Source organism: Herpailurus yagouaroundi, unplaced genomic scaffold (assembly GCF_014898765.1).
Source record: "Herpailurus yagouaroundi ecotype Mexico unplaced genomic scaffold, PumYag 77, whole genome shotgun sequence".
Classification (NCBI taxonomy): Eukaryota; Metazoa; Chordata; class Mammalia; order Carnivora; family Felidae; genus Herpailurus; species Herpailurus yagouaroundi.
The window spans coordinates 12,146,318-12,161,586 of NW_024412388.1; the positions used below are offsets into that span (position 1 = coordinate 12,146,318).

The 15,269-nt window shown below is 63.2% G+C and overlaps 1 protein-coding gene and 1 non-coding gene across 7 annotated transcripts in view; one reads left to right on the plus strand and one right to left on the minus strand.

Annotated features, from left to right (window-relative positions):
- Nucleotides 1-1,666: 1,666 nt before the first annotated feature.
- Nucleotides 1,667-15,269, minus strand: part of ATP13A2 (ATPase cation transporting 13A2) — a 19,749-nt gene continuing 6,146 nt past the window's right edge. The window contains exons 2-29 of one of the 6 annotated variants that reach the window (XM_040462528.1): nt 14,082-14,176; nt 13,798-13,980; nt 13,400-13,458; nt 13,117-13,231; nt 12,800-12,879; nt 11,593-11,670; nt 11,343-11,412; nt 10,442-10,576; nt 10,286-10,352; nt 10,076-10,207; nt 9,071-9,226; nt 8,485-8,595; nt 8,352-8,398; nt 8,079-8,267; nt 6,981-7,187; nt 6,433-6,528; nt 6,184-6,346; nt 5,948-6,068; nt 5,679-5,803; nt 4,795-4,955; nt 4,554-4,670; nt 4,348-4,427; nt 3,900-4,031; nt 3,694-3,790; nt 2,655-2,878; nt 2,421-2,572; nt 2,169-2,338; nt 1,667-2,073 (exon numbers count right to left, since the gene is read on the minus strand). In XM_040462528.1, the coding sequence (XP_040318462.1) occupies nt 1,939-2,073; nt 2,169-2,338; nt 2,421-2,572; nt 2,655-2,878; nt 3,694-3,790; nt 3,900-4,031; nt 4,348-4,427; nt 4,554-4,670; nt 4,795-4,955; nt 5,679-5,803; nt 5,948-6,068; nt 6,184-6,346; nt 6,433-6,528; nt 6,981-7,187; nt 8,079-8,267; nt 8,352-8,398; nt 8,485-8,595; nt 9,071-9,226; nt 10,076-10,207; nt 10,286-10,352; nt 10,442-10,576; nt 11,343-11,412; nt 11,593-11,670; nt 12,800-12,879; nt 13,117-13,231; nt 13,400-13,458; nt 13,798-13,980; nt 14,082-14,176 (3,497 nt within the window). In that variant the 3' untranslated portion in view covers nt 1,667-1,938. Of the gene's footprint in view, nt 2,074-2,168; nt 2,339-2,420; nt 2,573-2,654; nt 2,879-3,693; nt 3,791-3,878; nt 4,032-4,347; nt 4,428-4,553; nt 4,671-4,794; nt 4,956-5,678; nt 5,804-5,947; nt 6,069-6,183; nt 6,347-6,432; nt 6,529-6,980; nt 7,188-8,078; nt 8,268-8,351; nt 8,399-8,484; nt 8,596-9,070; nt 9,227-10,075; nt 10,208-10,285; nt 10,353-10,441; nt 10,577-11,342; nt 11,413-11,592; nt 11,671-12,799; nt 12,880-13,116; nt 13,232-13,399; nt 13,459-13,797; nt 13,981-14,081; nt 14,177-15,269 lie in introns of all 6 variants that reach the window. The other 5 variants (XM_040462529.1, XM_040462538.1, XM_040462524.1 and 2 more) reach the window with 5 other exon arrangements.
- LOC121027910 (small nucleolar RNA SNORA16B/SNORA16A family) lies at nt 14,274-14,411 on the plus strand. The gene has a single exon (XR_005788992.1). It is a non-coding gene; the product is annotated as a small nucleolar RNA SNORA16B/SNORA16A family (small nucleolar RNA).

The window sequence follows — 15,269 nt, forward strand, 5'->3', positions numbered from 1 at the left end:
TCACACCAGGTTACAAGGTACATGTGCAGAGGCCAAGTTCTTTTTTTTTTTTAATTATTTATTTATTTATTATTATTATTTTTTTTTTTGAGAGAGAGAGAAAGCACAGGAGGGGGGGGAGAGAGAGAGAGAGAGAGAGAGAGACAGAATCGAAAGCAGGCTCCAGGCTCTGAGCTGTCAGCACAGAGCCTGACACGGGGCTAGAACCCATGAACTGCGAGATCATGACCTGAGCCGAAGCCGGACACTTAAGTGACGCAGCCACCCAGGCGCCCCTAGGCCAAGTTCTTTTGTACACTGTGGTAGCACCTGTGCCTGGCACATGACTGTCCAATAAATGCGTGAACCAATCGGTTGAGGGATTCGAACCCAGCCTCTCCCCGGGTCCTCCAGCCTCCACCACCCTGAACTGTTGCTGGTTGATGACTCCATGCCCAGTACAGGAGGTCTGTGGATGTGCCTCATGTTAGAAATTGCTTTTTCGGGGCGCCTGGGTGGCTCAGTCGGTTAAGCGTCCGACTTCGGCTCAGGTCATGATCTCACGGTTTGTGGGTTCCAGCCCCGCGTCGGGCTCTGTGCTGACAGCTGGGAGCCTGGAGCCTGCTTCGGATTCTGTGTCTCCCTCTCTCTCTGTTCCTCCCCTGCTCTCACTCTGTCTCTCTCTCACTCTCTCAAAAATAAAGATTAAAATAATAAAAAAAACAAAAACAAATTTCTACTCCAAAAAAAAAAGAAGATTGCTTTTTCACACCCCACATCCTTTCTGCTCAGTTTGATTCAACATCTACTCGGTTGAAAGGGCAGGCCAGGGATGGTCCCAGGACTCCCAGGAATGAGGTCGGCGGGGGGCTTCTGGAGGGCAGGAAGCAGTCTCTTTCCTGCTCTCTTCTGCCCAGCACTCGGATGACCGAGTTACATCTCCAGAGTGGGGCTTGGCCAGGGTCCCACTGATGGGATGAGGTCAGAAGCACCCACCCTTCCCCGGGGGACAGTGCACGTGGTTCAGGCTGGGAGACGTGGGCTCAGAGCCTGGACCACAAACACGGCCCGGGATGCAGGGGGAGGGGGGCGGATAGGAGGGAACTGCCTCAGTCAAATGCCCCCTCGGCGCTGGCACAGGAGCGTGGCAAGCGGGTACTGGAGTCAAGGCGATCTGGCCCCACCTCCGGCAACTTGTGTGACCTCTGAACCTTAGTCTCCATATCTGCAAAAGGGGAATCAGACGCCGCAGTCGTAAGGATTAAAAGACGATGCGCACAAAATGCTTGTTGGAGGGGCGCCTGGGTGGCACAGTCGGTTAAGCCTCGGAGCTTCCGATTCTGGATCTCGGCTCGGGTCACAGTCTCACGGTTCCCGAGTTCCTGCATCGGGCTCCGCGTTGATGGTGCGGAGACTGCTTGGGATTCTGTCTCTCCCCCTCTCTGCCCCTTCCCCACTCATTATTATAAATAAATAAATTTAAAAAAAAGAGAAAAACAAAACCCCAGATGCTTAACGGAGGACCAGGCACTGCTCAACCTGAAAACATTACTGTCCCACGAGGAGACGGAGGCCCGGAGAGGGGAGTCGCCCAACGTGACCTGAGGTGCTCAGAGCGGACACGTGCCAGGGGCTCCCAGCTGGGGACCCGGTCAGCGGTACCACGTAGGAGACAGCCACGGCCGTGCCAGGAAAATATCATGACTTTATTTGCTCCACTGACAGAGGCTCTGGGGGCATTGGTAGCTGTCATGTGTACACGGGAGGTCTGAAGTTGGGGACGACAGCATTTCCCCGGCCGAGGGCAGGGAAGGCTGGGCCGGGCAGACCCGGGGCAGGAGCAGGACACCTGCCAGCCTCCGGGCTGCACGAGCGGCGGCGGTGGCGTCTCCGGAGACGGGTCCCAGTCGGTGGCTCAGAGGCAGGGAGATCGGCGTCCGGTGTGCGGACGGGCCCGCGCTACCTCGCGGGCCCGGCGGGCGGCGGCCAGGGCTGCTCGGCCAGCTCTCGCTCCAGCTGCTTGAAACGCTTCTTCGAGACCTTTTTGGGTCGGAGCCGCCGCAGGCAGGCCGGGAGGCACTGGTCCAGCACGCTCTGCGGAGGACAGGGAGAGGGTGGGAGGGGCAGCCGCGGCCGAGCCCACCCTGAAAGCCCCCCCCCCTCCAGCCCCAACCCAGGGTGCGCCCCACCTCCAGCATGAAGGCCCCCACGAAGTTGCAGGCCACCAGGCCCAGCAGCAGCAGCTTGAAGCAGGTGTCAGCGATGTTCCTCAGCCCCAGCGGGCCTTGCAGGAGGCCAGGGACCAGGAGGAGGCCCACCAGGACGGAGCCCAGGAGCGCCAGGGCCATCAGGAAGGGCACTGGAGGGGGAGGGAGTCCGTCAGGCCGGTGGGCCCCTCCCCACTCCACCCACGCCAGCCCCGCCCCATCCCGCGGCCGCACCGTTGGTGTAGAGCGGCCGGCGGAAGGGCGCCCCCTTGGACACAGCGGCGGCCAGGATGAGGTACTGGAAGCTGGACAGCGAGAAGACCACCGTGTTCTCGTAGTTGGGCAGGTTGTCTGGCGCGGGTACGGTCTTGTTCAGGGGCACGAACCTGGGGGCGCGAAGCCCGGGGTCAGGGAACGAGCGTGGAGGAGGGGGCAGGGCTGGGATTGGGGGGCGGACTCGCTACTCACCAGGGTTGGGCCACGGTCAGGAAGTAGCCCCCCAGCTGCACGCCGGCCACCAGGGCCACCTGCAGCAGGAGGCTGCTCAGCACGGGCGCACTGAGCAGGGCCCCCGGCGGCCGCGCCCGCCCCAGCGCCAGCGCCGGCCCCGTGCGGCTCATGAGCACTGCCACCGTGGTGGTGATGACCAGGTCGATGGCCAGGAACTGCAGGTCGCCCAGGTTGGTGTTGATCTGCCAGCAGGGGAGGGAGGGCAGAGGGGCAGGTAGCAGCAGGGGCACCAGACCTGCGCCCAACGAGTCCGATGGGGAGGGAATCGTTCCGCCCAAAACCTGATGGGGAGGCAGCGCCTTCCTGCCTCCGGGAAGCGCCTAGTCTGATGGAGAAGACACTGCACCGCCTTCGGGGAGCCCCTCTCCCGGTCTGAGGGAGAAGGCAGGGGGGGCCTAAATCTGAGAGGGCAGGTTCCTCCTACCCATGGGGAGCTCCCTCCCAGGCTGAAGGGGGTGCTTCGGCTCTGCCCGTAGAGGACGCAGGTCCTGGTGGACACAGGGACAGAGGCTCGTACGAGATCTGCATTGCCCGGTGGGGTCACCTCCTTTCCATGGGGGTGAGCTGCGTGTGCTCAGAGCAGAGCGGGGAGATACCCCTCCGGGCAGGGTGTGACGGGTACAGCCAAGGTCTCAGCCAGGGCAAGCAGGGAAACAGGTGGATCCGTGGCACAGCGACCCTGGCTCTCCGTCCCACGCCTGCCTCGGTCCCTGCCTGGACTCTGCCTCAGTCTCCCTCGGGCATGGCAGCTCCCGGAGGGCAGGCGTGAAACGCCAGCACGGGACAGCCGCCCTCGTTCTGTGGACCTACTGTGTGCCGGGCGCCGAGCTCGGCGTTGTGCGACCCAGGGCTCAGGAGTCGTCCAAGCCACACAGCCAGAACGCGGCAGGGCAGGATGGGAGGCCGCACCGTCCATTTCAGAACCCGCTGGGCTCCCAGCCACGCTGCCGAGCGTCCAGGCCGTGGGCCTGCTCTGGGCGGCAAGATCACTACTCACCGTGTAGAGGATCAGGACGGAGATGAACTGGGTCAGGCTGTACAGAGCCATGTACTTGAAGACGCTGAACGACGTGTCGAGGGAACACCGGCCTTCCCTGGGTAGCAGGGTATGGGCATTAGGGGGCCCGGGCTGGGCCGACGGACCCTGATGAGCCCCGGCCCACTGGCCCCTGCCCACCTCACCTGATGACCATGGGCACACACTCGATGCTGGCCATGCTCGAGGTGAAGGGCGAGACCACAGAGGCCTCGGCCTGGGAGAGCGAAATGCCCACGTCGGCCGCCTTCAGGGCCCCACAGTCATTGGCGCCGTCCCCACACATGCCCACGCAGTATCTGATGCAGAGAGGTGTGCAGGAATGGCCGGAGCCGGTGAGGAGCCTCCGTGTCTGTGAAGTGACCCCTCTCCCCTCCCATGGGCTTGCTGGCAGAAGGTGGGGTCGGCCGGGTCCCTGCTGCCTGCATGGCACCCGGCACAGGCTGAGCAGGGGCTCAGCAAAGAGGGGCAGTTACTGCTTCCGGCATCATGGACCCAGGAGAGCCTGCTTGGGTTTTCCCGGAGGGTGAGGATCATTCTTAATGCCTGAGGTGTTCATGCACCACCACGACCACCACGGACCAGCTGCCCCCTGCAGGTCCCACATGTACTCACTGAAGCTTCTGGAGCTCACAAACCAGCTCTGTCTTCTGCTCAGGAGCCATGCGGGCAAAGACAGTGCCCTGGACCAGGACCTGAGAGCACAGGGAGACAGGGGAGGCTGGGGCAGCTGTAGGGTGGGGGCGGGAGAGCCACGAGGAGGAGAGGAGAACATGGGGAGGCGTAGAGCGACCAGGGGTGAGGCTTGGGGGCAGCCCTACCTTGGGCAGCAGCTTGGGGAAGTGCTTCATAAGGACACCAAAGGTGGACCCGCTGAGGGCCAGGTGGCTGGATCGGGGGTCTGGCTCCATGGTGCAGCTTGCGGCCTGGCCAAGATCCTGGGGGCCCAGGAAGCTCCGCTCAGCTTCCCCTGCCCACCCCGGAGAGCTGGGGCCTGGGTCAGGTGACGCAGGGGCGGGGTCATCGGTGGGGTGTGCGGCCGGAACCCCGGCTCAGCCTCACCTTAGCCCCGTTCGTAGCCGTGGAGGATTCTAGCGGCAGGAGCTCGAGGGAGGCAGGCTGGCCTCGCTCGGGGGGGGTGGCGTGGATGAGGACCAGACGCTCCTGGGGGCCCACCATGCCGCAACCCTGGGCCACGGTGACGGCCGTCTGCAGGTTGTCCCCTAGGAGCGTGGGGACAAGGTCAGGGTCCAGGTGCTATCTGGGGGGCCGTCCTCACCCTGACACTTACAGATGGGAAAACTGAGGCCAGACACAGTGTGTCTATCACGGCTGGCTGGGTGAGCTCGGGCAGGTACATCAACGTCTCTGAACCCCACTTTCCTCTTCTAGAAAACCAGGTATCGAAGGGCCTAGGGGAAACTGGGCACCCGGGTTTCGAGTTCCACATACACTACTTGGTGCTGCCGGACCTTGCTGGCAGGTGTGTGTGCGTGTGAGCATGTGCATGTGAGTGTGTGCATGCGAGGGTGGGGAGGACCAGGACGAGGACGCCGACCTGTTGGGCTCCTCCGTGTTGCCCTGGCTAGAGTCTTTCTTTCCTTGCTCCATGAAATCGTCACCACTTTTGAGGCTGACATAACTTCCCCCATTTCCTACAGGTGGAGCTGGAACTCGGGACTTGGAGCCGGGCTGGAACCCAGGCTGATCGGCACCACCCCGGGACTCTCTGGAGGTCATTCTACTCCCCCGAGTTTCGCCTGCCTCATCCATCGAATGGAGGGATGGTTACCCCCTGGGAGGGACGTCGTGAAGATCCACGACACGTCTGAAAAAGCCCCGGCCTGAAGCGGGGGTCCGAAAAGAAGGGACGCGGCGCGCCCTTCCCTCTGCCCGTGACGGGGTAGATTCTGCCCTCCTGACCCAGGCCCTGCCGCCCGGGGTACCTGTCACCATGACGGTGCGGATGCGGGTCCTCCGCAGAGCCCGGATGACCGGCGTGGTCTGCGGCTTCAGCAGGTTCCTCATGATGAGCAGCCCCAGGAGGCTCAGGTCCTGCTCCACGGTGTCCCTGGAGGGCACCAGAGCTGGGTCAGAGGTCAGGCGGTGGCCAAGGCCCCTCTGCCAGCCACCGGGCAAGGACACCTTCCCAGGGCGCTGCCTACGCCTGGGCCTGGTGCGCAGTCCCCAAGGGGCGGGACAGGGGACGGTCCACCTGGTCAGTCGCTGAGCGGCCTCCAGGCTGGGCGCGATGGGCAGCGGCTTGCTGGCGAGGGCCACGACGCGGTAGCCGGCGGCCGTGTAGCTCTGCAGCATCTGGGCGAAGTCCGTGGGCACTGCCAGGGACAGGCAGGTGTCACCGGGCCGGGGGGTGGGGGTGGGTGGGTGGACGGGGCCAGGGGCAGAGGCCGGGTGCCCACCCCATTCCGGTCGGTGGCCCGCCCCCTGCACCTGTCTCGGGGTCGCAGAGGCCTGCCACCAGCTCAGGGGCGCCCTTGACATAGGCCTCCGGCTGTGCGGCCCCCGGCCACGCCGCCACCACGTCCATGCGCTGCAGGGCCGATGAGAACGGGAAGCGGCTGAGGACGCTGACGGGTGCCGGGGGCGGCTCCTCCTGCAGAGTCGGAGGGGCGGCTGAAGGGCCGGCCTGTGGGGCCCACCCCGGCCGCCCCACACCCCGCGGGCACACGCGAGACTCACCACGCCCTGCGGCTGGGGCTCCTGAAGCGGGGGTTTCATCACCGCCAGGACCTGGGCCCCGAATGCCGAGTCTGCGGCCGGCCCCTCCTCCAGGACCTGCGAGGCGGGCAGAGAAGGTTGGCATCTGACGGGCTGGGCACCGGCTTGGCCCTGGGGCAGGCCAATCCTTGGCCCACGGAGGGAGGCGGCGCGGGATTCAGATCGGATTCGAGGAAGACTCCCTCCACGGGAGACCGGATGGAACGGGAAGTCAAGAGCACGGGCTTTGGAGTCGGATGGACCCAAGTTCAAACTCTGGCTTTGCCACTCACAAGCTGCAGGGTGACCTTGGACAAGTTATTCCAAATCTCCCTCAGCCCGGTCCTTCCTCCCTGTGAGGCAGGTTTGAAGCTTCCTTCCTGGGCTACAGGAGGAGCCCGAGACAAGGCCTGTGCAGCGGAGCGCTGGCACACAGCAGGTGCTCGTGTGTGGCCTTGGCCACGTTGTCATTAATGACGGTGGCGCACTGGACGCCACCTGAAGTCCTGGAACGGAGACCTGCTCCTCACCCAGCCAGTAGATTCCACCATCTTGAGGTCCATGGGGTCGCCCACCGGGGTGTCCTGGAGCCGGGTGAGGGCGTGGCAGGTGGCCAGCGCTCGGAGCAGGGGCCCCACGGGCAGGCGGCGGGGCTCCGGGACCAGAGGCAGGAACGCCTGCCCCTTTAGGGGCACCACGCCCATCACATCCAAGCCGTCCTCCGTGAGGGTGCCCGTCTGCAGGGGGCAAGGGGCAGGCCAGCGGTGAGTCCTCGGGTTGAGCCATGTGCGGCTGTGCTGGGCGTCCACGCCCCAGAGTCGCCCTCCCCAGCCCCCACCTCCTCTGTCTGGCACCACTGCCTCCGGGTCCCCACCCGAGGCCCCTTTGCGACCCTATCACCCATCCGATGCGGTGCCAGGAAGGGGCCCTGCCACACGCAGCGCTCGGTGTACCTGTTGAACGGACGAGCGAGGCAGGCGCCAGCCTGCACGCCCCAGGCTGTGTTCCCGCGGCCCAGGGACAGCCGGGGAGCTCTGTGAACACGATCGGCTTAAAACCTCTGCGGCCCCCGGTGCCCTCAGAATAATTAATGTCCAAACTCCTCCACGGGGCTCACCAGCCTCTGACGACCAGGGCGCCCCCCCCATCTCGCCCTGCCCCCTTCCCCCCTGCTCCTCTTGCCTCAGGCACGTGGTCTGCTCAGCTCCTCCGGCCCTGCCCCAGTGGCCCAGCCTCCCAGAGAAGACTTCCTCACTGCCATCTCCCTGAGGGAGTGACCTCAAGTAGCACCCGTCCCATTACCCCGTTCACTTCCTTCCCCAAGCCCATCACTTCATTTGCAGCTTTCTGTGCTTTCTGGTGGGGGGACATCACCGTGGGGTCTCTGCTGGGTCTCAGCGCTGAGAGCAATATGGGGGAAAAGCCTGAATGATCTCGGACAGCTCATCTGCCAGGCCGTGAGCTTGACGCGGCTGGGACCTGGGTGGGGGGTGGGGGTGGTATCTCTAAGGGTCTCCTCCTCAGGACGGGATCTGGCACCAAGCAGGCCCTTGGTCAGCGCTGCCGAATGAAACACGGGTGCGGAGGCCTGGCCGTGGCGCCCGGGCCCCCTGCCCTGCGGCCCCCACCTTGTCGAAACACACCAGCTGGAGCTTGCCCCCCAGGTTGATGCGCAGCGGGTGGATACAGAAGATACCCTGACTCCGGAGCCGGCTCTGGGCGTAAAGCGTGCACACGGTCATGGCGGCTGGCAGGGCGGGGGGCACCACGACCGTCACCAGGTCCAGCGCGCGGATCACGATCTCATTCAGAGGCACCTGGCGGGAGGCACCGTGAACGCCAAGGGCCAGGCCGGCCCCGGGTCCCCGCTGCCGGGCCCCACCCGGAGCCCCGAGACTCACCCGGTTGCGGTGAAGGACGAAGATGCTGTAGATAGTGCCGAGGAGAGCTGGGGAGACAGCAAGGGACTCAGCGGGATTTGGGACGGGATTTGGGACGTCCCACCAGCAGAGGGGAATGCAGGGGGATGCTCACCGAGGACAGAGAGGGCGGCCACAAACTTCATGCTGTGCTTGTAGAACTTGAAGCTGATGGGCCGGGGATGCAAGATGGAGCTCACCAGGCCCCCTTTGGCTGTGCAGAACCCTGGGGGGAGCCGGGGAGGCCGAGGGTCAGGACCGGTCCTCTCGGCCCCTCCCCTCCACCACCGCGCCTGGGGGCTGTGAGATGTGGTGCTCCCAGGATTAGGAATCATCCAGTTTGGGGTTCCTCGTGATGGCCCGGCGCTCACAGGGCTCAGTAAAACCGGAATGAATGGACAGTTACCTATAAAGTGGGTGGTTTCACTTAAAATTCGGATATGTGGCTTGTGCTGAAACACTCAGACCTGGTGACACCGGGTCCCATTCCCACACGACAAGAACCTGCTGGCATCGTACGGGGCTGCTCCCTTCCGGAGGGGTGGGCTCCTCCTCGCTGGCCACATCCCTGCCCACATCAGCCAACCCCAACTTGGCAGTGGGACTTGTCTCAGGTCCCACGGTAGGACAGCAGCGGAGATGGCCCCCGCCCTGCCCGGTGTCACGAGCCCAGCATCCCTCCCTGCGTCCCGGACTCCCACCTGTTCGAGTCACCACCGCCAGGACGTGGGGTCCAACAAAGGCCCGGGCCTGCAGGACGAGGGTCCCACAGAAGAGCGTGTGCCGCCGGTGGGTCTCGGGGCAGTAGGGCACCGGTCCTTCCGGCAGGGCCGTCTTCAGCACTGGAACGCTCTCCCCTGGAAGGGACGCGGTACGAAGCTGGTGAGGGGGTCCCATGCCACTCCTTCCCGCCGACCAGAGTGAAGCACAGAATTGTTTCCTAAAGCCCTAGGTCTCATTTAACTCTGGGAACCATGTGTGCAGAAACCACTGCCCCCATTTTACACAGAGGGACACTGAGGCTGAGAGAGGGCAAAAGACCTAAAAGACACAGCCAGGCAACCCTGGAAGGCCGTGTGCCAGCCAGGTACCGGGACCCCTCCCGCGGGGAAGAGGGGAAAACGGGTGTGCACTCGTGTCCACATAGTGGGGGGGCAGGGGGCGGGGAGGATGTTCTCATTCTGTTGGAATTATTTTATAACAAGCTGTACTCCTTTTATAACTCAAGCCAATAAACCACAGGGTGGGGCGTGGGGACTAAACCTCTACAAAGCCCCGAGCATGCTGTCCGGCAGAGTAGTAATCTTTTTTTTTTTTTTTTTTTTTGACGTCCATTTATTTTTGAGAGAGAGAGACAGAGAGAGCGCAAGCAGGGGAGGAGCAGAGAGAGAGAGGGAGACACAGAATCCAAAGCAGGCTCCAGGCTCTGAGCCGTCAGCACAGAGCCCCACGCGGGACTCGAACCCACCGACATGTGAGATCAGCACCTGAGCCGAAGTCGGAGGCTCACCCGACTGAGCCGCCCAGGCGTGCCCCGAGGGTCAATCTCTTACTGAGTGCCTGAGCGTGTAGGATTAGCGTGTGCCGACCCGACCCCCGGGGTTGTGACTTGAGCACAAAAGAAAAACCTCAATGTCCCCGATGCGGGCAGAGGGGCCTGCTGGCCGGGGAGGAAGACCCGGAGGCCGCGGGGCTGGGGGGCTGACCTGTCAGAGAGCTCTCGTTGACCATGCACTCGCCGGCCACCAGGGCAGCGTCGCAGGGCACCAGGCCGCCTTCCTGGGGCAGCACCAGGCAGTCTCCAGGCACCAGCTCGCTGGAGTCCACCCACTCCTCCTCTGCGGGCAAGCGGAGGGGGTCTCAGCACGGCCCAGGGCACCCCCCCTGCCCCGCCCCCTCCCTTCCCCAGCGCTCACCTCCCCCGGGCCGGCACACGCACACCCGTGTGGACAGCTGCACCATGTCCCTCAGAGTCTGGCTTTGCTGCGGGCAGGGGGACGCGCGGGGAGTGGGTGGGCGGTGGCCCCCTCGGGGACCCGCCTGCCCCGCGCCGGCCCCCTCACACCACTCACCTTTCTGGTCTTGTAGAGCGACAGACAGATGGAGGCGGTGGAGATGAGCAGTATGCAAAGGGCATATGAGTAGTAGCGGTCCGCCAGCCACAGCCCGATGCTGAAGGCCTGGAACCCATAGTAGGGGTTCAGTGCCTGGGGGAGGGGCGGGGAGGCAGCATCAGGGCCCGTGACCCCGGGCCAGCGCAGCCCTGGGCGGGGCCGTTTCCCTGCTCGGCCCCATCCGGACAGCTCTCGAGCCCCCGGCTTCTCTGCTCTAGGGAGGACGCGGGCATTTCCATGCCAGGCCCCTGCTAAGCACCACATCTGAGTACCATCCGATGGTGATGACAATTCCACGGGGTGGATGCTACCCTCACTCCATTTTGCAGACAAGGAAACTGAGGCACAGTAGGGTCAAGTCACTTGCCCCAAACCACACAGGTCCCGAGTGGCTGCCTGGGGTTTACATCGGGCCAGACTCCTGAAGTCTGTCCCCCTTCAGGGGCGTCTGCCTCTGGCTCAGAGGGCTCAGATCCCTCAGAGGGATCCCTTTGTCCCCTATGCCGTGTCACCCCTCTGAAGCCTCGGTTCTTTGCATATGAACCGAGTGTCCCTACTCCACGGCTGCCAGACGGTTAAAGCGGCTTAAGCACAGAGAGTCACGGCTCTCACCCACAGGAGAAGCCCAGCCCCTGTGGCTTTGCCTCCGGGCCTCTCTTCCCAGCCTCAGCCTGGATCAGAGACTCCAACTCCTGGCCCTGAGCTGATGGGGCTGGGTCTGAGATGACTCTCCCCTGTGGAGAAGGGGACGGCTGCTCTGGTCTGCCACTGGCAAGTGGCCCAGAGAGGCCAAGCCCCCGGCCGGGGTCACACAGCCCATCCAGGCCAGAGCTGGGGCGAGGCCCGGGGACAGCCCTACCTCGTCCACCAGCAGCTGGGGATAGGACTTGACCGGCACGGTGATCACGTTGGGGCCATAGATGGTCTTCCTGCGAGAGAAGTGACGAGGCCAAAAGATGGAGGGGGGGAGTGGCGGCCGGATCCTCCAAGGGCGACAGAGGTCCTCATCTCACAGCCAGGGAGACCGAGGCCCAGAGAAGGCCACACTCAGGGGAGCAAGACAGGGGTCCCCAGAGCGCAGGGAACCTCTGGTCCAGGGCAGCACCCACCTCACGGCTTGCTCCTGGAGGCTGAGGCCGGAGCAGGAGCGGCGGACGTCGTCACAGGTGCGGCCGTGGTCCAGCAGGCTGCGGGGGGCGGGGGGGTGACTCGGATGGGTGATGGGACCCGGGACTTGGGGCTCCAGGTCCCTTCTGGCCCACTGAGCTCCTAGGAGGAGGCAGGTCCCTCACAAACTCTGGGCTTAACTTTCTCCTTCCATCCCTCTGACTGGCCCCAAACTACCTCGCCGAGGAAGAACAAAGAGAGATGACTGATAATATTTAATAGCGACAAGAACCACTCTTATTTAGTGACAGGAGTATCATTTACAATGATGACGCCTTCGTCAAGCGACTCAACCTCTCTGTGACTCAGTTTCCTCCCCTGCGGAATGGGGATGGTGACAGCACCCGCCTCACAGGGCTACGGGTGGAATAAAATAGAAGCCACACAAAGCGCGTGGCTAGTCCCTGGCACCTACGTCGTGACGAACACGTCAGCCATTTGTGCTATTCTCCTCCTGTGGCAGAGGCTGGCCCCGTCCCCCCGTCCGCGGGGTGCCCACTTCTGCAGACGCAGCTGGCACTGCAAACACCTGTCTTCGCTGGCGGGTTGTTCCTGGCTGCGGGAGGGTGCTCCACCGCGAGCCGGGAAGCACCAAGGAATTCACGTCCGTGGCCAGGAGCCAGCCGCCAACACGGGTGGGGCGGGGGTGGGGGGATGATGGGAAGTACCCCCAGCCTCCTCGCTCCTCGGGTGAGGGCACAGATCCCCAAGGGGACCAAGCTCCCTATGATACCTCCTGCTCCCCCCACACCCCCCAGTGTTCCCCGGGATCACCTTGCACACAAGCTCCCTGCACTTGAAAATGTGTTGTGAGCTCCCATTTCTCAAGTAGGTGGCAGAGCAGGGACGAGACCCCAAATGGAGGGTCCCAGTCCAGAGCCTCAGGTCTGATTTGGTGTCACCCCCTTGGCCCGAGGCTGAGCCAGACTTTGCGTGAAGCTTACAGATTTCCCCCTCAAGATAACCCTAGGAGGCATGGATTCTCTTCATGTCCCGGTTACAGGGACTCTGAGGCCTGGAGAGGCTCAGGGACTCGCTCACGCCGCAGGGGACCAAGGCACAGAGCTGCGGGGAGCCCGCCGGGCCACCTCATGCCACCCCTCCCGCCCAGCCCAGCATTGGCGTGTGCGCGCCGGCCCTGACCCCTACCTGACTTGGCAGAAGGCCTGTTGGCTCTCGATCCAGACGTAGCGCTGGCCCCGGAAGAGGTAATATCGCAGCTTCCGCTGCTGCATAGGAGAGAGAAGAGGCTGGGGGTGGGGAGGGCAGGGGTAGAGAGGCCAGAGTCACAGGAAAGAGGGAGGGAGGCCTGGATGTGTTAAGGTGCTCAGCCGGCATCCGGGACATTTGGGACAATGGAAGCGGAGGTGCCTGGGGAGCGTGGAGTCCAATCCATCGCTGTATAGAGCGTGAAAGTGAGGCCCAGGGATGGGTAAGGACTTGTCCGGACCCAGCTGTCCACTCACTGCCTCTTCGTTCCTGCAGAACTGGGTGGTGTCCTTCCATGCACCCTCTGGCACTGCCCCCACAGCCGCCTGGCTCCGGCCGTCCTCCGCCTGGACCTGGGCAGGCAGCTCCAGGCTGGGAGGGGTGTGGGGATTACTGCGGCACTCTGGAACGTTCCAGCACCACCCCATCCCCACGGAGCCACGGTCCCTCCCTGGGGTGCAGGGCACCAGGGTCAGAGCCTTTGTGGCAGGAGGCTGGTGGGGAGCAGGGGCTTCTGGGAAGGGTGATGGGCTGCCTCACCTGCTCTCACTGATGGCCTCAGTCTGCACCTGCACAGTATACAGCTGCCACGAATTATCCTGGAACACAGAGGTGTGGACTTGGTCCCAGAGGAGACTCCTCCCTTTCCAGGCCCCACCCTGCCCACCCTGCGGCCCCTGCTGGAGAAGGCAGGGATCAGGGACGTAGATGATCCTCCTCTCAGAAGCCACCTAACCTGTCCCTTCTACCCACTGCTCAGACGGGAAAGCTGAGGTCCAGAAAGGACAACCTGTGTAAGGTCCCACAGAGATTCCGGGGCCGGATCGGGCTGAGAACCCGAGCAGGCTCCATCGCCTTCCTCCCCCTGCATCGGACCCTCTCCAGTGCCAGACCCACCCCACCCTCTCCTCTGCCCCTGCCGGCCGGCCGGGACTCACCTCTTTGTCTCTTATTTCGATGACGAGTGTTTCGGCGCGGGCCAGGTTGCAGGGCCGGAGCCGCAGCCGCACCCGCCACACCGGCTTCCAGCGGAACAGCAGCAAAGGGACCCCTGCCATCATCCAGACCACGATGTGATAGCCTATGACCCTCCATGGACTGCCACAGTAACCGCTGAGCCTCTGCGGAGACGCCGACAGAGAAGGCCGAGGTGGGGGCGGGGCGGGCTAGAGGAGGAGCCGGGGGGTCTGGGGGGCCCACCTGCCCACACCCGCCCACGTACCACGGATGAAACTGAGGAGCTGAGGGGATCTACAGATGTCTCTATCGTCAGGGTCCCATAACCGGCGGGCGTGCTGCCCACGAGAGGGCTGCTGTCTGTGGGCACAAAGGAGAGAGGTCACGGCCGGGGGGGCGGGGCGGGGGGGGCCTCCTCCTGCTCCTATTTCTTTAAACATAACAAGCACTGTCATTTTGTGGCCCCTACAGAAGCCGCGGCTGTTTCCATGCAGCCGCTGTGGTCAGAAAGGAGCCGGCGTGGCTGTTTTCCCTGAGGGTCACGGTTCTGTTTGCCGTAACTGACTGACCTGCAACATTTTGGGAAAAGAGTCCCCGCTGTCCCTGCCAACTCTTGGGTACAGAGTCCTTTGCTAAAGCTGGCACGTTTCCAGAGGTCAGGAGAAACGTTCCATGGGTGGGGTCTCGCATATAGTTGTTACCAGAAGGAGGCTTTCGAGAACTCGCCTGCTGAGACCAAGGGCCCGTCCGGAGGGGCAGATGGGAGCGGGCTGGACACGTGTACTGGAAAAGACCTGTGTGGTGCTTTGGGTCCTTGCCCTGAAGAGCTTAAGGTGTCAGTACCAGCACCAAAGGCAGTCAAACCTTGATGCTGAGGAGCACAAGACAACTGTAGTCACAGCTGTGCGAGACGAAGGTTCTGGCGTGAGTGAAGTGGCGCTTTCCGTGCGTGGGGATCCTGGGGTCAGGACCGCGACGGAGCACAAGCCCCTCAGGACCTGGCTGCCCCCAGGATTCCTGGCAGCGTCTGATTCTGAAGACGCTGAAGACGCCAGCTTGCTGCTGATGCCGTGTTCAGAGTGAGGTCTGCTGGGGCGCCTGGGCGGCTCGGTCGGTTAAGCCTCCGACTCCGGCTCAGCTTATGACGTCACGGTTCGTGGGTTCGAGCCCCGCGTCGGGCTCGGTGCTGACAGCTCGGAGCCTGGAGCCTGCTTCCGATTCTGTGTCTCCCTCTCTCTCTGCCCCTCTCCCGCTTACTCTCAAAAATAAACATTAAAAAAAAATAATAATAAAGTGAGGTCAGCTGCTCACAAAGCCGTGTCTGTGATTAAGCTCCCCTCATTCCCCTAGGGTTTCTCTCCCAACTGTGAACCCATAACCACCTGGCCTGACCAATAAAAGACTGAAGTAAAAAGCATCGCTGTTTTTTTTTTTTTTTTTTTTTTTAAACGTT